At 34.0% G+C, this 24,638-nt stretch overlaps 1 protein-coding gene across 5 annotated transcripts in view; it reads left to right on the forward strand.

The window, feature by feature from the left end:
* The window catches only part of ATP8A (ATPase phospholipid transporting 8A1), a 213,671-nt gene that overhangs the window by 158,903 nt on the left and 30,130 nt on the right, over positions 1–24,638 (forward strand). For all 5 annotated transcript variants that reach the window (XM_085959249.1, XM_085959246.1, XM_085959248.1 and 2 more), the window contains exons 3-11: positions 2,874–3,003; positions 10,120–10,303; positions 12,917–13,077; positions 13,855–14,052; positions 14,743–15,020; positions 16,044–16,153; positions 19,375–19,732; positions 23,228–23,401; positions 24,276–24,445. In XM_085959249.1, the coding sequence (XP_085815375.1) occupies positions 2,874–3,003; positions 10,120–10,303; positions 12,917–13,077; positions 13,855–14,052; positions 14,743–15,020; positions 16,044–16,153; positions 19,375–19,732; positions 23,228–23,401; positions 24,276–24,445 (1,763 nt within the window). The remainder of the gene's footprint in view (positions 1–2,873; positions 3,004–10,119; positions 10,304–12,916; positions 13,078–13,854; positions 14,053–14,742; positions 15,021–16,043; positions 16,154–19,374; positions 19,733–23,227; positions 23,402–24,275; positions 24,446–24,638) is intronic.

A 24,638-nucleotide genomic window follows, 5' to 3' on the forward strand; every position in this document is an offset into this window, starting at 1 on the left:
TAACATTAAATGCATCGTCAAAAACGTAAACGAGTGTAGTTTCTTAGTACCGAAAATTTCGGTATTTTGGATTATTAAAACCGGTACTTAGGTATTGATAAATACTGAAATACCGATTTTGAAATACCGGTATTGCAATCCCTATATGTATTTAATACATTCCTATTATTGCATGTTAGTGTTTCCTAAGAAATTTAGGAGCGGAGTGTTTGTATTGTGAAACATACCAACGTATCCTTTGTATAGTTGATAATGTCCCACTGAGGCGGACGAAACCGGTCCTAATATATTAATTAAAGTGGAATAAGTACTATAAAAAATAGCATAAATAAGATCTCAGTGTGCGATTTTAGTCAATGGACATGGTTTTGCGTTGTATACCTACTCTAAAAAACTAACGTGACAGTTAATGACGGCGGCCGGTGTTAGCATTTTTCGGTCGTAAGAGGTGTTATAATTAAGTAGGACATCGGAATTTCTCGAATTATTCTCCGTTATGTTCGTGAAAAACAAAAAACTTTCATTTTCTCTACACGTACTATAATTTTTGCCGAAATACTATAATGGCGTGGACCGCGTACTATAATTCGATGACAAAAATATAGCTAAAATTCAAAATGGCGACTGACAGATTACGATGACGGAGAACCAGGAAAAAGCACCAAAAATGTTAATACCGCGATATTTCGTCTTTATTTTTATAGAATACCTAGCAATATTTTGTATTTAACTAGGTATCAAGTCTATTTTCAAAAAGTACATAATTAAATTTACGGAAGTAGTAAGTACCATAGAGTAAGTTATGTTTCATCGTTTTATCAACCATATAAGAAAAATAAGAAGTATTCGAATGAACTGTCAGTGTCACAACAGTATTCAATTTCGCTGTTGCAATTGCAATGATAAACATTTTGACATTGCGATTGTTAATCAATTCATTTATTTTCGTTTCAATATGAATGAAAACTAATGAAAAAATGCATTGTGAACGTCTCAAAAGTATGTTAAGTATTTGTTTAATATATAATGTTTTAAGATTACTTATGGAAAAAAACATTATTCCTAATAATTAAGTACTTGGTTTTTTCCATGATTCATCGAGTTTGAGATTAATCTTAAGATTGATTTAGTTGGCATTTTAAATGCTTACCTATATACCTTGTAAATATACCGGGGTTATTTTGACAGTACATATTATTATTATCACGAGTAATCTCTTCTCAGATTTGATTTTGTGAAGTGATACCTGTGTTACTTATATACATAGCGGTGTGAAGGGTGCCGGCAGGCTATGGAGATCCGACATAAATAGTGCACACTAAATTTATATGTATCATATTTTATAGATAGAATAATATTTTTTACCTAGTTAGGGTTCGGCAGGGTTTAATTGGTTTTTAAAGACTAACCAACACCATCTGTATTCATAGTAGTGTAGTGTGCATTATTAATATCAGATCTGCACATCCTACCTCCACCATTAGTCATATGCCATTCTGAAGATAAATAAAGATTGAATTATTGAAGTGCACGGTGTTGATGATGGGTAATAATTTCTTCTTTACTATTATTGACGGGAGATAGGCGTTTTGATATATCTAATTAAGAACGGCATTTTTTCACAAGTAAGAGGATGTAGCCTTGGCAGGAGACCTGATGATAATACTATGACATTGATAATATTCTCACATTTATAATAAAATTCCCTACGGTCATCTGCTCACGAGAATACAAAGACGCGACTAAAACTAAAATTCCAGCCAATATCTAGCCAGTGTATTTCAATGGTGTCTCGCTGACGGCAAGACTGGATTCTCTCAGTTTCAAAACGTTTGCGACCGAAATCGAAGCGACGCTACATGCTAGTCTCCCAATCTCTCAGTTTCCAGTCACCTTAAAACAGTGGTGCTAATATCAGTAAATTCAATGAAAAATCATATTTTCTTACCAAAATTGTTAGCACTGAACTGAACTGAACAAGCGATAACAAGTCAAGACGTCAAGATAAAGATGGGCGAACTGATTTTTAATTTAAAGTATGTGGCAGATGTTGAGAAATACTCCTGCCTGTATAATTACAGGCAGCCGGAATATTCCCGTAAACATGTTATGGAGAAAGCTTAGAATGGAGTAGGAAAGACAATGTGTTTGATAGTTTGAGGTTATGAGATTATTATTGCAAGTGGGTTTCAGTACCGCCGTGTACGAAGCATCAGTCATCGGCCAGTTTATGAGTTCCATCAGCAACCAGTTTGTCAGATTTTAGTTTCTCCATGAGCGAAATGCCTAAGAGTCACATTTTTTGGTCTGTCATTATATTTTTGTTTTAAATATACAGTAATACCCTGACTTATGCGAATTCGGAGTTATACAGTTGAACTATCTGACACTTCAGAACCAGTTCCACCAGGGAAGCACATGACAATTGCAAGCTTGACAGAAGGTTTCAGCTCAATTAAAAAGGGCTTAAAAATTTTAGAGAATATTGACTCCAACAAAGGAATTTGCTTGCTACTAAGAAATTCTGCATGAAAGAAAGAAGACATTGTGTCGCCAGACAGATTTGTTCGATTTTACAAAGCCATCGTCATCGAAACAGCTTTTTTATATAACTTATCGTACATATAAAATCTACAAAGAACTGCAATTTTATTAAATATTTTTCTTCTAAACTAGTGTTTTTGTTAGTCCTTGTTTGTACCCTGACTTAGGCGAATCCGACTTCAACGTTTTTCGTCGGACCCACCTATCGCGTAATTTTGGGGTATCACTGTATTCACATCATAACTGGTGAAATAATACAGTGACAATTTTATGCTTTCTAAATTATAATCCATTGATGATGGCTAATATTGGTTATTTGAAATTTGCAGACGATGATGACGCAACAACGTCTGCGGCAACTGATGGCGCTGGCTGTGTCAGTGAACACCGGATCATCTTCGTCAATGGACCCCAGACCACCAAGTTCTGCAACAACCACATTACAACAGCCAAATATAGGTGAGTGAGGCATCCTTATGCCGACCACAATGACTTACAATACAGGCAGTACAAAATGACTTTTTGTTTTTTCTATAACTTTAGAATTAAAAGGAATAAATGTGAACCAGGTTTTGAGGGTTTTCAATTACAGTAGGCGCTCGGTAATTCGGCATTCACCAATCCGGCACGTCCAATAGTCTGGCATTTTGCAACTCAGCTCTCTTGCTCTATAATCCGGTAGGTTTCACATTAAACTACCAGATTGTAGAGCAGAGAGCAGTTCGCTCGGCAGTTGGGTACCCGACCTTGACAGATTATTTATTATTTCCTATAGAAATCCAATAATCCGGCATTTTCGACAATCCGGCATAGGTGAAAAAATATGGGTGCCGGATTACCGAGCGCCTACTGTAATATTAAGGGGGGACATGCTCGTCGAAGGTCAAAATTGAGTTTTTATTGTATTTTCAAACCATGATCCTGGACACTCCTTAAACGTTGTAGATAATCTATTTAAATAATTTTGAAGCCTTATTATCCTTTATAGTTATTTTAAACATATGATGACTGCATAAAGTATTTTTGTTACATAAAATAGTATTCTTTTAAACCTCTCGCTCTAATGTTTTAGAATATAGTCATATTTCGGTACATAACTGTGCAGTGGTGTTAAGATTTTTTACATTTATTAATTTTTAAACGCATTTATAAAACCATTAACATAATTTATTACGAGATAATTTTTGTAAAATATTCACGATAAAAAATTATATTGATAATCTCTGTGATCCCAAATTTGACAAGAATTAGACATTTTATTATTCAAAAAATCGGCAAGATTAACACATTTCAAGACATTCTTTTGTCATTCCCTAGTGGTTAAGCTACAACATACGGCCATAGCCATAAATTGACAAACTATAATTAAAGTAGGGAGTAAAATTATGTTAACGCGCGTGTTTGAACATGTACCTAACCGATTTTTTTTTATTTTTTTTTTAAACGGTACATGTTCAAACACGCGCGTCAATATCATTTTACTCCCTACTTCAATTATAGTTTGTCAATTTATGGCTACGGCCGTGTGTTGTAGCTTAACCACTAGGGAATGACAAAAGAAATAGCGTATTTCAAAAAAACACTACCTTATTCTTAGGTCAATAATTATTATAAAGCAATCATTATTCATATGATGTTTATCACACTTGAATGGTCAAAGACATAGCTTATAATAAATATCTTTAGAATTATCTTCAAATGTGTTAATCTTGCCGATTTTTTGAATAATAAAATGTCTAATTCTTGTCAAATTTGGGATCACAGAGATTATCAATATAATTTTTTATCGTGAATATTTTACAAAAATTATCTCGTAGTAAATTATGCTAATGGTTTTATAAATGCGTTTAAAAATTAATAAATGTAAAAAATCTTAACACCACTGCACAGTTATGTACCGAAATATGACTATATTCTAAAACATTAGAGCGAGAGGTTTAAAAGAATACTATTTTATGTAACAAAAATACTTTATGCAGTCATCATATGTTTAAAATAACTATAAAGGATAATAAGGCTTCAAAATTATTTAAATAGATTATCTACAACGTTTAAGGAGTGTCCAGGATCATGGTTTGAAAATACAATAAAAACTCAATTTTGACCTTCGACGAGCATGTCCCCCCTTAAATGATTCCTCCTCACCACTGATACAATTTTTTTTAAAGGTCTTGCAGGTCTATTTTTAACTGTTATGACTTTAGCATGTTTCCGTTATTTTCACTGGTCCAAATTAACACGGAAGGCATTCTATAAACAAAACAGTTATCGGTGTCTATCTCTAATTCATGATACGGCGAAAATTTAGGTTGGTAGACATGTCAGTCAAATTCAGATATGTTCGTGCCGCCTAACCCAAGTGGATAAGACCGAACACAAGTGGACAAAGCCGAACCAGCGCCATCTAGTCGGTAATGAGCCGAACACAAGAATTTTGTATTAGCACATTAGACATATTAACATAACCTACAATTTTATTAGTCATGTCATTGCGATTACAGTACAACAGTCGGATCTTGCAACTCAATTCTCAATAATTATGTAAAATTGACGTACTCCGTCTCGTTCTCAAAGTTAGCATGGCCAAGAGAGGGGCTGTTAAAAGATATCACCTTTTGACAATTCAGACGGTTAACTTTTTTTACATAATTAATCGCCAGAATACGTAATGTGATAAATGCTATTTATCACAATTAGCTCGTAGCTAATGTCACTATGGTCTGCTATCCACGCCATTGCGCGAGACATCATAAAATATCATGTATAAAGTATAATTTTACTGTAGAAATTGTCATTTTATAGGCCCATATTAATAAAATCGTTTATGGATGGATAATATATTTTCCATGACCATTTATGCTCCATCTATATAATAATTATAACCTTTAATCAAATTGACTATTTCCTTTTGAATGTGTTTGTTTTTAGTTTTATATCGATACCTACTATATACTATTATATCTGAATATAATATGTACCAGTGGCGAGGGGTGGAGGTAGGCTGTTAAGATCTGACATAAATAGTGCATACATACTAAACTCTGTCAGTCATACGTATTTGTTTGCATTGAAATAAGACTACAATTTACAGATGGTGTTGGTTAGTCTTTAAAATTTAATTAAACCCTGCAAAACCATGCCATACTAGATAAAAGTCAAAAAATACTCGTCTATCTATAAAATATCTAAAATTATGCAATTAAACCATACATAACTTTGAATATTTTATAGATAGAATAATATATTTTATCTATTATAGTTTGGTTTAGGCAGGGCTTAATGAATTTAAAAAAATGAACGAACAATGTGTGTAATATGTATTCTTAATCCAAGGAATACAAATAAGTAGGAATGAAAAAGTATGCACAATTTTGTCATATCGCCCAAAATATACCAAAACTATTATGGTTTGGTAGGCAGGGTTTAATTGATTTTTAAAAACTAACCAATACCATCTGTAAAGTATAGTCTTAGTTCAATAAAGACAAATACGTATGACTGACAAAATTTAATTTGCACTATTTATGGTGGATCTTAACAGCCTACCTCCACCCTTGGCTACTGATATGTACTATACATGGATACCAGTGGCGAAGGGTGGAGGTAGGCTGTTAAGATTCGCTATAAATAGTGCACACTAAACTTTGATAGTCTTATGTATTTGTTTTTATTAAACTAAGACTACAATTTACAGATGGTGTTAGTTAGTTTTTAAAAATCAATTAAGCCCTGCCTAAACGTAAACATAATAGATTTTGTCTAATTTGGGCGATACGACAAAATTGTGCACACTTTTCCATTCATAGTTATTTGTTTTCGTTGAATTAAAAATACATATTACACATATTGTTGGTTCATTTTTTTAATTCATTAAGTCCTGCGTAAACCAAACTATAATAAATAAAAAATATTATTCTATCTATAAAATACTCAAAGTTATGTATGATTTAATTGCATAATTGTAGATATTTTATAGATAGACATGTATTTTTTGACTATTATCTATTATGGCTTGGTTTCTCAGGGTTTAATTGAATTTTAAAATCTAACCAACACTATCTGGAAATTGTAGTCTTATTTCAATGAAAACAAATATGCATGTCTGAAAAAGTTTAATGTGCACTATTTATGGCGGATCTTAACAGCCTACCTCCACCCTTCGCCACTGATGGATACACATGTTAAAATAATCTTAATTAATTTAACCACAAAGAAGAGCAAAATATATTTTCCGTCGATACATCTTTTCATTTTTGAGTGCTACAATAATCTATTGACAAGTGAGAACTATTTCTTTCCATTCATGGTGAAAATCTACCATTTGACAGTTGTCGTTCATTTGTGAAACCATACATTTCTGATGCGAATTTTATCTTTTTATTTAAAATAGTCTATTTAATTGTGCGAAAATATTATATCCTAGTTAATTTTTTACAAACACGTATCTCAAAAAATACAACTTTTCATGAGTGACAAATAACAACTTTATTCTCTTAGTTTTAAATTCAGAAATAAATTGTCTTCTATGAAATATCCATTTAGTATAGTTACACATATTTTCATGAAAAACATGTTATGTTTCTTCAATCTACCGCACTACACTTTCGACCGATCAGTCATATTATCACCGATACTATCTACGGGGTCAACAAATTTCTGTGTTTAAGGCCATCCTCCCACGGCGCAACTTATGTCCGTCGAAACTGAAACTAAAATTCCAGCCAGTATCTAGCTAATGTATTTCAATGGCGGCTCGCTGACGGCGAGACTGGAATCTCTCAGCTTCAAAACGGTCGCGAAGAGATGCGACATGCTAGTCGCGCGGTCTCTGAAGTTTCCAGTCACCGTAAAACAGTAGCACCAACATCATTAGATTTCGGTGAAAAATCATATTTTCTTACCAAAATTGGTAGCACTTCGTAAAGCCGCTAGCGTCATATCGTAAAAACCAAAACAACCAGAGACGTCAAAAGTAAATATTAATCGGAAAATTAAAATAACATAATTGTAAACGCTGCAGCGCGCGTATTGTCAGTTTTTGTACAACACAGCTGACAGTCCAGTTTGATAGTTTGAGGTTATGTGATTATTATTTCAACTGGGTTTCAGTAGCGCCGTGTGCGAAGCATCACATTGGTCAGTTTATGAGTTCCTTCACAAACCAGTTCCATCAGATTTCAGTTGCGCCGTGGGAGGATGGCCTAAGAGTAAAAAATCCATGTTCACAAAGGAAGGTTGTTGCAGAAGACACTAGCATCTTTGCCATCAATTCCACATGCTTACTTTTAGAAGTTTAACAGCAATTAAAAGTACTATATTTTTATTTGTATTCTTTTGGCCTCTCGTTGCCCCTAAATTTTCATGTTTACTCCTGTTTTCCTTATTTCCATTAAAGAGATATCGTAGAGTTGATACATTTTTGTTTTGGAAACATTTTTGTAAAATGCCTGGATGTAATATTCTCCCCTTTGCATAAATTAAATTATGCATGATAATACATTTTGTTTTGAAAGTTACGACAAATGTGGTCCCTGTGCGAGTTTTTCCAAGTTTTTACATTATGATTTATGGAATGCATTATTATTTTCCTTTCTATGGTCTTTCTGACATTAATTTTGAGGTCGCCATAATTTCATTGTGATAAATTTTATTTTAATAATGTTTATTTTAATTATATTTTATTCAACAAATAATACATAAGATAAGAATGTAGCATTCATTAGTAAACATACACCTATCAAAAAAAAATATTTCAAAAAAATTTATGGATGGGTAGCTAGATTGACTTCGAGTCGTCCTACCTACCGTTCGTTCGTAATTGTTCGACCGTAGAAATTATAACAATGACAACACACAAACATCGCTGATCAAAGACATGCCTGTTGATCACGAGGGATACATTTTCTACACGTTCACGATATCGGAATCAACGGAGGATTTAAAAAATGAACGTCATACATAATTTTGCAATAAATGAAAAAAAAATATTCAATTTGTTCTGTGTTACAAAAAAAGAATGCCTGGTTGGTCCGTTTGTGCTTATTATGTAACATTTGTTGATATCTGTCAATTGATCCGATACAATCACGGACTCTATTCGAATACTTCGTCATCTTCATTCACTTTAATCCGGGGACAGGTTCTTATATGCCATTTTCTTGGGAAACAATATGGCATTTGGATACTTTTGTTTTACTCGTGGCACATGTCAAAACAACTGGGAGACAATTTTTTTTCATATTGAAAGTCGATCTCGATATAATGAATTTGCACTTATTAGAGTTGGATGTACGACAATTACTATACACATTACGTACTTTGGCTAATTTGTTTGTATGTATACAAATATATATCGCGATGACTATGTAACTAATGAGCAAATTTGTAAGTATGTGTAGAACCCTATTGGAAGTGAATATGGGATTGTTTACAGTAATGACATGAATGCCATGAACTGCCTTATATTGACAACGACAATAGTGAAGATTATGAAACTTCCATTGACAAGCAGCTCTAGTTATGTCGCGATCGGTGTTTAATAATATTTTTTTGGTCCCGCACCTATTTTGACATGTGCCACACGTCAGGAATTGTCGTACTGAGTGCAATCATACGCATACGCTCAGATTATTTGACAGTTATCGACAAACAGGGTAAACTATGTAGATTCTCTTTTGCAACACGGTGAATAACATAATGAATTAATTTTATTAGAAATTACTCTTATAGTGCCTGTACACATGCATGGTTTTACTGGCAGCAATAGTGTGTATTTTAAAACTATCATGACAATAGCTGTTTACACGTAAAAGTGCTGACTATCTCTCCAATCTCATTCTTCATGAGTAAGCGAGAAGCGATGTTGTCATTTTATGGTACTATTACAGGTAGTGAAAATCGGTTAACCTCAAAATGAGTATAGTTGGTTTTTTTGACGGCAGGTTCGCCACTATCGTTCTACTGCACAGGTGCAGATCGAAAAAATACCTACTGTCGCACGAAAATTCAAAAGCTTCCAAACTTTTTTGATTCATGCATGCAAGCTTGCAACTGCAGGATAATACATGTTCACCCATACATTTTCTTGTTATGGCCATGATAATATTTACTGACAACGGTAAATCCATGCACGTGTAAATGGGGGTATTATTTAATGTACTTATGTTGTTTATTTACTGTTTTTACATGTTAAATGGTATATATATTTTTCAAATCTCCCATTGATCACGAAATTTTGCTTATTGCGATTGTGTCCAAAACGTATCCCCTACGATAAACGTGTAGGTTGCTATTATTTTCAATTTATTATAACGGTATACAGTTCAATAATAAGAAGTAATTACTTAGAAGTGATTTTTTTTTTTAATATCTATTATTACAACTAATTATTTATGTTTACATGCATATTTTAATTTCTCATTACAATAAATACCAGAGTCTACTTGACCTTTCTTGTTCTTTTATCAAATTACTTCATATCATTAATTAATGTATTAACTACTCTTAGGTCAGTGACTTTGATCTGTGTATAAATAATATTATTAACAATAACACTATGAATAATTATGATTCCAGCACAATAAGCTTCGTCCCCTGCTTCCTATTTGAGCAATTCCGAAGGTACTCAAACTGCTTCTTTCTTCTCATCGCGTTGCTGCAGCAGATCCCCGATGTGTCCCCGACGGGACGGTGGACCACTCTCACGCCTCTGGTTTTCATCCTCGCTGTCAGTGCCATCAAAGAAATAGCTGAGGATTGGGTGAGTGACCTCATTACACTTTTTATTATATCATCGCTTTTGTCCTTTACATATTGATTGTAAATGTGAGTGGACTGAATAGTATAGGATGGAGGTAGGCTCTTAAGATCCAACATAAATAATGCACACTAAACTTTGTCAATCAAACGTATTTGTTTTCATTGAACTAAGACTACAATGCGTAGATAGTGTTAGTTAGTTTTTAAAATTCAATTAAATCCAAGCCATAGTAGATAATAGTCAAAAAATATTTGTGTATCTATAAAATATTTAAAATCATGCCATTAAACTATATAATAGATTCAGATATTTTATAGATAAGAAGAATATTTTCTATCCATTATAGTTTGGTTAGGCAGGGCTTAATGAATTTTAAAACTAACCAGTACCATCTGAAAATTGTATTCTTAGTTCAATGAAAACAAATATGATTGACTGACAATGTTTAGTGTGCACTATTTATGTTGAATCATAACAGCCTACCTGCACCTCTCACCACTGGTATAGTTAGGGTTAAGGTGGAATGGTTAGTGTGTGAGCTCACGAAATTTGACATTGTCTGTGGAGACAATGGAAATCCTACCATGTGCACTGACTTGTTGATGGTTTTTAAGAACTCTCACAAAAATAATTTCTTGTTAAGGCCATGCATTAGTTGAGGCACGGTCTAAAAAGATCGTTGCTAGGCGATGTGCGGATTGCGGGTCGCGGGTGAAAATGACGCCTGTCAAACGAAATATTATTTCTCATATAAATCCAACATACGTCCATTTTATGTTCTGTTTATTATTCTATTAGTATCAATAATAATATATTCATTGACATGTTTGCTTTTTAAAGTAAATGGGTAAAGTTTTTAGTCATCTTTACACGATTTTAGAATTAATTGGCCCGTCGCCATCACGCAGCAAAGTGACGTGCGTCCGACTCCACGTTCTCTCAATGAATGCGAAGCAAGTACAAATTTTCGTCGCGCGTACAGTTGAACATTATTTGGCGTTTCACTGATGCGTCACCTTAAATGATACTTTGGTGGTTGCTGTTTTTACTGTTTGGTTGAATCACACTTATTTGACACTACATTAAAAGTAATGTTGAAAATAGGTTAAATAAGAAAATAACAATTAGGGATCGTAATAGATTTTAGGGTTTCCGCCACGTGTTCTTCCTCCTTCTTTCCTCGACCTTACAGTATATTTCATCAATACATCATCTCTTGAGAATGGCCTCTACAACGAGTCCGAAACATCAAGGAAAGAAGGAGGAAGAATCTCTTACAATAACAAACAACCGTGAAAGTCTCAAATATTAAACAATAAGGCATAACAACACACACAGCACTATGGAATTGCAGCCTTTGAATTTTGTTTGTGGAATAATATTAGATTGGAATAAATCTTTTTCCTTCTTCTTCTTCCTCCGGGCACTACAATCCTTTGTTGATCTTAAGCCCATATTCCATTGGCAGATTGCGTCTGGCCCGATCGTCTGCCACGACTGTCAAACTCTATTCTCTATGGTTTTCAAGGATCGTGAGCGATCGGGACGAAAGTGGAAAATTTTCTATTATCCGTCGTGCGATCCATTCATTATCAAGCGAAGATTGGCGAAAGCGTACGAAAATAGCCGAATATGCGCCTGCTCGCGAGTCATGCAAACGGTCGTTCATTTCATTCTACTGGTCGATTTCAACTGAACAACTACAAGATGGCGAAAACTCAAAAAATATATATGGAGTATCACCGAGGACACAGTCCTCGTCGAATTAATACACGCCAAAGATATAGTGTGGAACGTAAAAAAACCTGCCATATTCAATGGCGATCACGCTGTTCTTCAGTTAGCCAACTTTTGACCCAGTGTTTTCGTTTACGGCGAGTCCTGACCGCCTGAGCCAGTTGAAATATACCTAGCCATACTCGCTACAATAAATTAGTCTTTGGATTATTCAATTTCGATATTCGAATTACTCAATTGGTTTGGAGATTCAAGCTCGCCCAGTTATTCATGATGTAAATTAACAATAAGTATACAAACTTTCTATAAATGTCAAACGGCCGCGTAAATTTTAACAGATCTGATGCTCGCTAGGTTTGACAGCTGACAGCTCAGTTTTTTTGACGTAAAATTGCGCGGGAATGCGTTCAGTGTAGCCACCAATCTAAGAAATATCTAGTTTTCACTGAACCTATATTTTTAATAATAGCAACACTATTATTATTTTAAACCAATCAAATCAAGGACCAACGAGATTGAATCGTTGCGTGTAATTGCAAATAGCTGGCGACGACGGTCGGCGTCGATCGTTGGATCGGGTTGGGTCTGTGCGTCTGCCAATGTAATTAAGCCTTTAGCCATTTCTAGCATCTGTCTCTATCCAGGTCTATTCAATGATGCTTCCCTCTGGTTTTAAATGCCCAAAGTCTTTAAATCCAACTCCACACTAACCCTTTATCTTGTACGAAGTCGACCAGGTCTTCTTTTACCTTCTGAATATCTTTTTATTTTTCATCTGTGACTCGCCCATCCTGTATATGTCCTCTAACTAAGACAGTCTAATTTGATGAACCGTATGATGTGTGATAAATATATTTACTGTATTCTTAATTACAGAAAAGACATAGAGCTGATGACGAAATCAACCATCGGTATATTGAAGTCTTGCGGGATGGACAGTGGCAGCGGATTCAATGGAGGTATCTGCAAGTGGGCGACATCTGTAAAGTGCAAAAGGACGACTTCTTCCCGGCCGATCTTGTCCTCATCTCTTCAAGGTTCATTCAATTCTCTTTACTTCATCTTTTACTGTTTCTAGATTACGTATTATCAATTGTTTTTTATTCTGGATTACGGAACATCTATTACTTGGACAATTGGCGTCAGCCGAAAAACTAAGCTATACAGTGGAACTCTGAATTTACACGTCTGGAATTGATGTTTTCCTGCTATTTGTGTATAAATTCCCATTTCGTTTTAGTGCATTTCTGTATGTATCTCTTAGTACATTTTGATCCCACTTGAGCACTTACTGTGTCAGTTTATAATGTCGTGGGTCTGGCAAATACACATATTGATTTTCAATTTGTGTTTGGAGTCAGAGTATGGACCTAATAATGGCTAATACTTATCCATTTCTCGTATAAAAAAAAAAACCTAATACAAATATTCACTCTGTGTAGATGATGATCTGATTATGATCGGATATAATCAAAAGTAAATGCTCAATACACTAATATTGTTTTGTAATGCCATTATATTTATTAATTTTCTTCAATATGTGAGTAGGTAATAGCATCTGCGATAGACATGTGTTAACGTATCCATTTATAAAGTTGTTAAATTCACATGTTGGTTTTTAATGTGTTTTTGTTTGAAGAGTATCAATTTCGTGTAAAAAAATTGTGAAGCGGCTAATATCCACGTCAGATTGTAGAGCTAACGGGATGAATTATTTTAATCTTTCAAATAATCATATTATAAATATAATAATTTTAGTCATAGACCACCTCATCAGTTAGTTTATGTAATAATCGATTCTGTTTCCTTTTTAGCGAACCCCAGGCCATATCATTCATCGAAACGTCAAACTTGGATGGGGAGACTAATCTCAAAATCAGGCAGGCCCTCCCAGAAACAGCGAGACTATTGGAGACAGGAGAACTGACACAGTTTACGGCAACTGTCGAATGTGAACCTCCCAACAGACATCTGTACGAGTTTACAGGGAATATTAAGGAAACTAACAAGAAGTGAGGCTTATTTTACTGTGATATTGGCGATATAATTATACAATTTATTTAAAAATTATTGCTTAACATTTATTTTCCAAATCATTATACATACGTACAGGGAACTCAGATATAATGGGAACTGAAATACCTAACTGGTAAGGAGTAGCAGGCAACCGATCTTGAGTACGGAAGAATCCAGGATAAACTTAAACACGTGTCAAGAATACGTCATACGTCAAATACTGACAGCTGCTCTCGGTTTATGCATTGACACTCATTTAATATTGGTGTATTACACACACTATTCCATGTGCATAATGCGTGTTTTATTTTCGTAGGACACTCACACATTCAAAACCCTGCATCAAAATGTAGTTTATTGAATATAGCCTATCCAAATTCTATTTATTTATCTGTTAGCGATTTCTACTAATTTGGTGAATGAACCATAATAGTCACCACAGATATTAATCTGAAAGGAATTGTATCAGAAACAGAATCAATGTTCACAAATTGCAACTAAAAAAAAAACATTTTGTAATTTTTGTAATTCAAATTTTTTTTTCGATTTTTGGTCGTCGATTTCGAATTAACGGGGTTTTACTGTAGTGTTCATTCTTTGTGATTCTCTATTGAATTTATTGTAAGATTAATTTGATCTGGCATTGAAGTGTTCGCAAAGAATGTATGTAATATAATTTATTGCAGGTTATTACCTCTGGGTCCCGATCAAATGCTGCTGCGTGGCGCGATGCTGAGGAATACATCGTGGATCTTCGGCATTGTAGTGTACACCGGGCACGACTCAAAACTCATGAGAAACTCGACAAAGGCTCCCCTGAAGAGATCCACCGTTGACCGATTAACAAACACACAAATATTAATGCTATTCTTTATACTAATCATTCTTTGTTTGGTGAGCGCTGTACTTAATGAGATTTGGACGAAAGAAAGAACAGACTCTGATTGGTATATAGGATTAAACGGTAAGTTAACATTGTATTTATGTAATATGTGTAGGTACAATTATTATTGTATAATTCACTATATTAAAGCCAACTTTGCTTAATTAAGTCAAACGTAAAGAACTGTGTCTGATATGTTGAGACTGGCTTTAGAATTTTTATGTTAATAATCTGTTCTGTGGTATGTATCAGGTTTTCTAATTCCAGTGAACCATAATATAATGAAAAAATATTTATAATAAGAAAGAAATGAAAAATGAAAGCAATGGAAAGTTTACTGAACATATTTTACTATGTAATGTTAAATAACATTAAAGTTGAAGATATAATAATGCATATTGTAATGACAAAATAATAATTTTACAAAAAAATGTTATAACCACAGACATCTGATGCAAAGACGGTTATATACTAAATTTCAACATGAAGATGTTTACAATAATACTGGGACCCACGACATTATAAGCCAACGTATAACCCTCTCGGCCATCGTGGGCCGGTTCCCAGGTTCGAATCCTGGGTCTGGCAAATACGCATATTGTTTTTCAAATTGTGTTTGCAGTTAGAGTATGGACCCGATAGGTTGAGCAAGTGGCTACATCCATTTCTCGTAAAAACAAAAATCTGTTGATATCAACCGCTACTCTGTGGAGGCTCACATGATTCTATTAGGATCGGACACGGTCAAAAGAAGAAGAAAAAAAATGGTTAAAATATATTTTATTTGATCATGAAATGTCGATTTCTAAGACGAGAGAAGACATGGAATCATAATGACATACTTATACATCTTTCCTACAAAGTCCACAGATTAGATTATTCAGATGTAGCCCACATAACACAAATTCTTCATTTTCGATCTTCATAATTAAAGAATCTGAGGGAAAAAAAATTAATCAATTAATTGAACGTGTGTTTACGTGATAGAACTCCTTTATAATAGTTTTGAAACAAAATTAAAGTAGAATTAACAAAAAAAAATTCAACACCAAAAAACAAAATGCGTATATTAATCTAATGATGTTAATTTTTTTATTCTTCCAGCAACTGTCAATAAGAACTTCGGTTTTAACCTTCTGACTTTCATAATTTTATACAATAACCTGATTCCGATATCCCTACAAGTAACGGCGGAAATCGTTAGATTCATGCAAGTAAGTGAAATGCATCTTATTGCACAACTATTTATAAATTGTGCATTTTTTAAATTTAATTTATAGAACATTAAGCTATACAATGTATATTCTAAGGCCTAACGCTAATTTGTCGGATGGACGTAGCCACGATCCTTACATCTAATGCTTGTAGCGACGTTTGCGCTGACCCATCGACTGTTGGTTTTTAACACAAACATAAAGCCGCTCGCACTGCTCGAGAAGTCGAATAACAACAGGATTTGCATGGAGATCGTGTGCCGTTCATACAAATTTGCGTTACATTACACGCGTCTGGACCCGGCATAATTGATTTAAGTTTTGTACTACACGCAATAGTACATTTGCCATTGGTGACCGTGCATAGTGCCTGAATATGCCGAAAGACATATCCCATTGTAAAATATCACACAAATGGTATAGTACAAAACTGAAATAAATTAGAATTTTAATTTAGGTTCCATCTACCCTCGATTGATAGTATTAATTTTCTATACGTATTCATATTATCCCATTGGCTCTTTTTAGGAGGAAAGGTAACTAGCCATTCACTCAACTAATTGGCTCGACGCTCAGGAACCTAACACACAATTAATATACAATATCTGAATTCAAAAATATTCTACAATCATTTTTAGTTACAAATTTACTAGTTTTTGATAAGACATTGAAGAAAAATTCTGGTTATTTTTGAGTAAGCTAGATTCAAACATAATATTTGAGTATTTCTTATTCTGTAAGGGTATGATTGCAATTTTATTCTGAAGTGTTATTTTAAGTACATTTACGAGGGTGGGTCAATAAGTCCTTAGAAAAGCCGACAGGTGGCGCGACTAGTACTGTAAGCGGTTTGTTTTCATGCAGCGGCACTACCGATTCAGTATGCTGCGAAGTTTCAATCAGATTGGTCGGGTTGTTGTTTTTTATTTTCGTACATTTAAAAAAAAAAATTGCTTGTTTACAAAAATGGAGAAAATTGAGTTTAGAGCTGTTATTAAACATTTTAATATAAAAGGGTTAACAGCAAAGGAAATAAAAAATGAGTTGGATTTAGTTCACGGCATATCTGCTCCTTCACTTGCAACTATTTATAACTGGTTAAATGAATTTAAACGTGGTCGTACATCCAGTGGCGCACCCAGGATTTAATATTGGAGGGGGCCCAAGGAGGAGAATGTAAATAAATCCCATAGGCTCTTTTTCTTCTTCACAGCCTAATTTATCGTTTATCGGTCTTTTGTATATTGCACTCGGTGTACCTACGCCATGGTCCCCACATCCTGAAACGAGCCCTCAGGCTAGGATATTTGGCGGGCCCCCTACCTACCACTAAGATTAAAAGTAGTGTGAAACACTTCATTAATGTTTTTCAAATTGTGTTTTAGTTAAAATTAAGGGTACTTACACAGTGAATTATTGGCGATTTTTAATACATCTAGTTTAATAATGGAGCTGTCGAGTATCGACACATAATAATCAAAAAATATATTGCACAATTATATACTTAATTGAAAATGTTCATAGCCATGAAGTATAATAGCGCCGCAGGCGACTTTTTTACTGTTAAAGCTTATTTATGATGTGTGTTTATCTCACTTATCTGGTCAACCCGACACGCCGGGCCCCCACAGCCCGGGCCCCCAGGCTAGAGCCCTGTCAGCCCTCCCCAGCCATGACCCACACCACTCCGGAATTCGGGTGGACGCCGAAATTTTTTGACAGTTCCATTAGGGATTCTAAAAAAACCTGACATTAGTGTTTCGAAATTTTTGTGTTAGAAATTAAAATCTAAGAATTTTTTCTAAAAAGGGTGCTGGAGAATTACAAATCATTTTTTTGTCGTGTTTTTATTTGTCTAAGCCCAAAGGTATAGTTTATTGGCTTTCAATTTCAATGTTTAAAATCATTCTGATAATTTTCATGTTTTGGGGGGTGCCAGGGCCCCTTGGCCCCCCCCTTGGGTGCGCCACTGCGTACATCAACAAAGGATGAACCACGCTCAGGACGTCCTGTAGAGGTGACTACACCAGAAATGATCAATAAAATCCACGATATGGTGTTAAGTGACCGAAGATTAAAGTTGAGTGAGATAATTGAAGTTACAGGGATCTCAAAAGGTAGCGTCATCTCTATTTTACATGACAAATTGGGCATGAAAAATATTTCTGCAAGATGGGTGCCGCGTTTGCTCACAGTCGACAATAAACGCAATAGGGTGGTGGCCTCTAAAGCCCTGTTGTCGCTCATGCAACGCAATCCGGATGAATTTTTTCGTCGCTTTGTGACTGTAGATGAAACATGGATACACCACTATACTCCCGAGACGAAAGAACAGTCAAAGCAGTGGTTTGCGAAAGGCGAACCATGTCCAAAGAAGGCGAAAACCGTAAAATCAGCTGGTAAGGTTATGGCTACTGTATTTTGGGATGCACGTGGAATTATTTTCGTTGACTATTTGGAAAAAGGAAAAACAATAACAGGGGATTATTATGCATCTTTATTGGACCAGCTAAAAAACAAAATTGAAGAAAAACGGCCTCATTTAAACAGGAAAAAAATCCTCTTTCATCAGGACAATGCCCGTGTTCACACATGTTTACGATCAATGGCTAAAATTGAAGAATTGAAGTTCGAATTGGTCGACCACCCACCGTATTCGCCAGATTTAGCCCCCAGTGACTTTTTCCTTTTCCCAAACTTAAAAAAATGGCTAAGTGGACAACGTTTTTTTTCAAATGAAGAAGTCATCGATCGGACAAATGCTTATTTTGAGGACCTTCCGAAAACTTATTTTTCTGACGGTTTAAAAAAAATTGAGATACGTCTAACCAAGTGTATTGAGCTCCAAGGAGATTATGTTGAGAAATAAAAAAAAAATACAAAAATAAAAACTGTTTTAATGCTTTTTTCTAAGGAATTATTGACCCACCCTCGTAGTACAGTAGATGGTTCATTTTTTATTAAAAGACAATCTACCACAAAAATTGCACACATTACTGAAACGTAACGTGCCAAAAATAGTGGTTATATGGAATGCCACGTTTCTATGTGTGAATTTAAAAAAAATGTGTGGTCATCAATTCAACCATGCTGTAAACAATCTTGAATTGCCATTGTGTAGTGTGTAATGGGCTCCCTCTTGGTGTAAGCTCTAAGCTCTTCCAAAGTCAATGTCACATTCTGTAAATTCATCCATACTTGACAAAATTTGTACTTTGCAGGCAATCTTCATTTCAATGGATGCTGAGATGTACCACGTGGAAACCAACACCCCAGCAATGGCCAGGACTTCAAATCTCAACGAGGAGCTCGGCATGGTGAAGTACATCTTCAGCGACAAAACGGGAACGCTCACCAGAAACGTGATGGAATTTAAGAGGTGCTCCATCGCGGAGATTCTCTACACTCCTCCCTGCACCCCTGAACATCTGGAGACGTGCACTATGACCCAAAACCTCAAACAGAATCATCCCACGTCCTGTGTTATTAGAGAGTTTATGGTTCTGCTTGCCGTGTGCCACACTGTCATTCCGGAGAAAGATGAAGATGGAAATATACAATACCATGCTGCATCACCTGGTAAGTTTGATTATTAACATTATTCAAGACAGGTTTCTTCCAAAGAATTTTGGACTCTAGCTCCAGAGTGGAAAATATTTGAATAACAGTAGAAACTTAGAACCGTCTAATTTTCCGTGCTTCGCCTCCATAACTCAGGTTCTGCTCCATGCTTCACATGAAATTACTAAGATAAGGCTTCCACCAAGACATGCAGAATGTTAGTCATGGCCTACGGCAGTGTTTCCCAAACAGTGTGTCGTGTAATTTTTTCAATAGCTATAATAAGTGCAAATGTGTTAATATTTCAAGCAAAACTTTTTGATTGAATAATATTGGTGTTGCGAAATCCTAATTCAAATACGTTCGAAAAAAATTGCCAACGACATCATATTACATTGTACCTTGTGATAGTTGGTATACTTATCATTTTCTATTATGGTATGGAAATCGATGATTATGATTAATTGGTCATCTTTTGTTGCCTTCAGTTCTTTACCCACTGAACAAAAGGCTTTGTTTTCGAGGTAATTAAGGAAACAATTCCAATATTCAGTGAAGCTAAAATGTCAAAATTTTAATGTAAGAATAACAAAATGTTATATTAAATTATTACACACTTATAAATGATTATAATAACAATGCTATCTTTACGACATCTTGCTATTTAAAAATACAAAGGACCCTATTTTAATGATAATATAATTTCATAAAAGCAATAAAAGTACAAACATGAATAAAATATTATGTACTCCAAGTTAAATTGAGGCTTTAATATGACTTTCAATTTTATTTATATTTTCTAGACGCAGTGTTTCTCAACCGGTGGTCTGCAGACTTTTTCTGGTGGTCCGCGAATTTTTCTATGCTAAAAATTCCAATAAAATCTTCAAAACCTGTGTACCTGCAAGTGTTTGTGCATTGTGTTATTGTTCATAAAATAGATCAATGGTTGCCCATGACAAAATCAACTGAGATCAGGCGTCATTATACGTTACTATACGTTATTATATAAATAATATTTTTTATTTCTGTGTTGGCGGTCCGCAAAACATTTCTTCTATTTTCAGTGGTCCGCAGGTGTAAAAAGGTTGAGAAACACTGCTAGAGGGAGCGTACTTACTTGATAGCAATTACAGAATATTTTTAGTACAGTTAAATTGGTAACTATAGAAAAGTTAATATTCTCTGTTTTGGCAGCACTGAATACATTCCTTATAAATTAAATGCAAAGTGCGGTCTGCTGTTTTTAGGCTTATAACACATAGACTTATATACAAAGTTTTTATCTAAAAAAATAATCTCAGAGCACAAGTGGGAATTTTGGGCCAGGCCAGCCTAATGATGCAGTGATGCACATCCACACATTTAAAATTAAATATCGAATTTAATTGCACATGTCTAAACATACTAATGTGGCATGTGCGGTCTGTAATGTTTGGCTTACAGTAATATCCCGTTAATTCAAAATCGAAAAATACAAAATGTATGTTTAAAAAAACAGTAAAATTTAAAAAAAAAAATTTTACGGCAGTAATAGTGTGCTTTCATAGAATTTTACATTAAACTTAATAGCATTAAAGAACGCAGTGACCATTTCGGACTGAAGCTGATCAGAAAAGAACGTCTATGTAGAAATACAATGGCCATTATAGATTTCTCTTATAGAGTGGAGGTGTTTACAGGAAAAATCAAAAGTAAACCTCTTTAATAAGAACACGGATAATTCGAAATTTTCGCGGAAAAAAAAGTCCCTTGAACATTATTTTCATATAAAACAATACCTTTAATTCGAATTTCGTAATTCGAAATTATTTCAGAGTCCTGGCATATAAAAATATTCAATAAATCGTAAAAAAATACACTATTTATTTTCATAAGCCAGTCATTGAAAATTGTGACAGATTTTTCTTAAAACATCATAAATTACTTATTTTAAGAAGGTAATAAAAATAATCCTGACGTTTTATGACCCATTAACACACACGGAACCGGAAATTTGAAACATCTATGATCGTAAACGATATTAAGGGGGGACATGCTCGTCGAAGGTCAAAATTGAGTTTTTATTGTATTTTCAAACCATGATCCTGGACACTTCTTAAACGTTGTAGATAATCTATTTATATAATTTTGAAGCCTTATTATCCTTTATAGTTATTTTAAACATTTGATTACTGCATAAAGTATTTTTGTTACATAAAATAGTATTCTTTTAAACCTCTCGCTCTAATGTTTTAGAATATAGTCATATTTCGGTACATAACTGTGCAGTGGTTTTAAGATTTTTTACATTTATTAATTTTTAAACGCATTTATAAAACCATTAGTATAATTTATTACGAGATAATTTTTGTAAAATATTCACGATAAAAAATTATATTGATAATCTCTGTGATCCCAAATTTGACAAGAATTAGGCATTTTATTATTCAAAAAATCGGCAAGATCAACACATTTGATGATGATTCTAAAGATATTTATTATAAGCTGTGTCTTTGACCATTCAAGTGTGATAAACATCTTATGAATAATGATTGCTTTATAATAATTATTGACCTAAGAATAAGGTAGTGTTTTTTTGAAATACGCCATTTCTTTTGTCATTCCCTAGTGGTTAAGCTACAACATACGGCCGTAGCCATAAATTGACAAACTATAATTAAAATATGGAGTCCTACTCTTCTTATAGTTTGAATACTACTTCAATTATAGTTTGTCAATTTATGGCTACGGCCGTATGTTGTAGCTTAACCACTGGGGAATGACAAAAGAAATGGCGTATTTCAAAAAAACACTACCTTATTCTTAGGTCAATAATTATCATAAAGCAATCATTATTCATAAGATGTTTATCACACTTGAATGGTCAAAGACATAGCTTATAATAAATATCTTTAGAATCATCTTCAAATGTGTTAATCTTGCCGATTTTTTGAATAATAAAATGCCTAATTCTTGTCAAATTTGGGATCACAAAGATTATCAATATAATTTTTTATCGTGAATATTTTACAAAAATTATCTCGTAATAAATTATGCTAATGGTTTTATAAATGCGTTTAAAAATTAATAAATGTAAAAAATCTTAACACTACTGCACAGTTATGTACCGAAATATGACTATATTCTAAAACATTAGAGCGAGAGGTTTAAAAGAATACTATTTTATGTAACAAAAATACTTTATGCAGTCATCAAATGTTTAAAATAACTATAAAGGATAATAAGGCTTCAAAAATATATAAATAGATTATCTACAACGTTTAAGGAGTGTCCAGGATCATGGTTTGAAAATACAATAAAAACTCAATTTTGACCTTCGACGAGCATGTCCCCCCTTAATGAAAATCAAAAAAAATTTTTTTTTCAAAATTTCACTATTTTTGCCACATACATTTCATAATTTGTAATAAGATTTTTTTTTCGTTTTTCGGTCCCTTGGAATTCGTATTTTACTGTAAGTATAAAAAAAGCTACCTTATATTAAATGTATTATGTATTATTTTTTTTTAGATGAGAGGGCTCTGGTGTATGGTGCTGCAAAGTTTGGTTTTATATTCGATATAAGGACACCACAGTTTGTCGAAATTACAATCATGGGCGAGAGAGAGAAATATGAAATATTGAACGTTTTGGAGTTTACTTCGACGCGGAAACGAATGTCTGTCATTGTCAGAACACCCTCAGGTATAAACAAACCCAATCACAATATTGTATTAATTCATATAGTTTTACCAATAGTTACACAACAATAAGCATGTAGCTTACAATAATTTACACCTTGGGCGTAGTATAATACAAATTAAAGAAAGAAGTACTTTGGTTGTCATAGTTACGATCTTGCCCTAGAAATCACGTCGATATGTCTTGTAATTGAGATGCTTACAATAATTGTGACCAAGTTGAGTAAACCAATTTCAAAATTACTGTTATTAACATTCTGTAGATGAGATCTCATTCTAAAATGATCTTTTATTACTATTTTGGTAGGCCATGGATCAATTATTTTGTGCCACATTTAGTGTGCCAGTAACACTAAAGCAACTGCACGCTACGTTTGTAGACAGAATTCATCACTACTCTTGAGGCTCCGGATTCAGCCTGTCATATTATATCATTCTAACTTATTTTGCCATAATCTTAACCCACCACATTTTTTGAATGATGATGACTGTTGTCCATGTGATGGCAACACCTCTTGAAACAGTGTAGCATGTTATTAATGACTGCCCAATATGTACTAGGAAAAGAGAGATGGGCTCTCGGAGCTCTGTGCAGACAATACAATTACGATATTGACCACCCACACGTATTTGTATAAATATGATCCACAGTAAAGCTTCAATTATCCATAATGATTAAGATGAAAGTACTCAAGATAAGGTTAGATTAGGTTACGCTGAATTGGGTTTTTCTGTGTCGGTTCAGTATAATGTGAAAACAGCAGTCAATAAAATTCACAGTATGTGAAACGGGGTCTACTTTCAGGTTTACTTTCATATATTTAGGCTGTCTATATAAATAAGGTTTTATTGTAAAGATCGTGTTCTTTATATTACAGGAGAGATAAAGCTTTTCTGCAAGGGGGCTGACACTGTTATATACGAAAGGTTAAGCACGCAGGGACATAAGTATGCAGACCAAACGCTTATTCACTTAGAACAATTTGCCACTGAAGGACTTAGAACCTTGTGTTGCGCAGTCGCCGATGTACCTATACAATTTTATGAAGTAACTATGCTTCTTTATTTATTATCTTTAATCAGTGATGCACAATCATTTTATCAGTATTACCAATTTATCCATTTCCAGTTCAAATATCATGGTAATGGTACATTTTCCTGAGTCTATACATATAATTATTTTGAATTAAATATTTTTAATCGCTAGCTTGGTGTACAATAATTGAAATCATGCTATTGAC

Source organism: Rhyacophila brunnea, unplaced genomic scaffold (assembly GCF_057557595.1).
Source record: "Rhyacophila brunnea isolate RB1 unplaced genomic scaffold, BYU_Rbru_1.0 scaffold_8, whole genome shotgun sequence".
Lineage (NCBI taxonomy): Eukaryota > Metazoa > Arthropoda > Insecta > Trichoptera > Rhyacophilidae > Rhyacophila > Rhyacophila brunnea.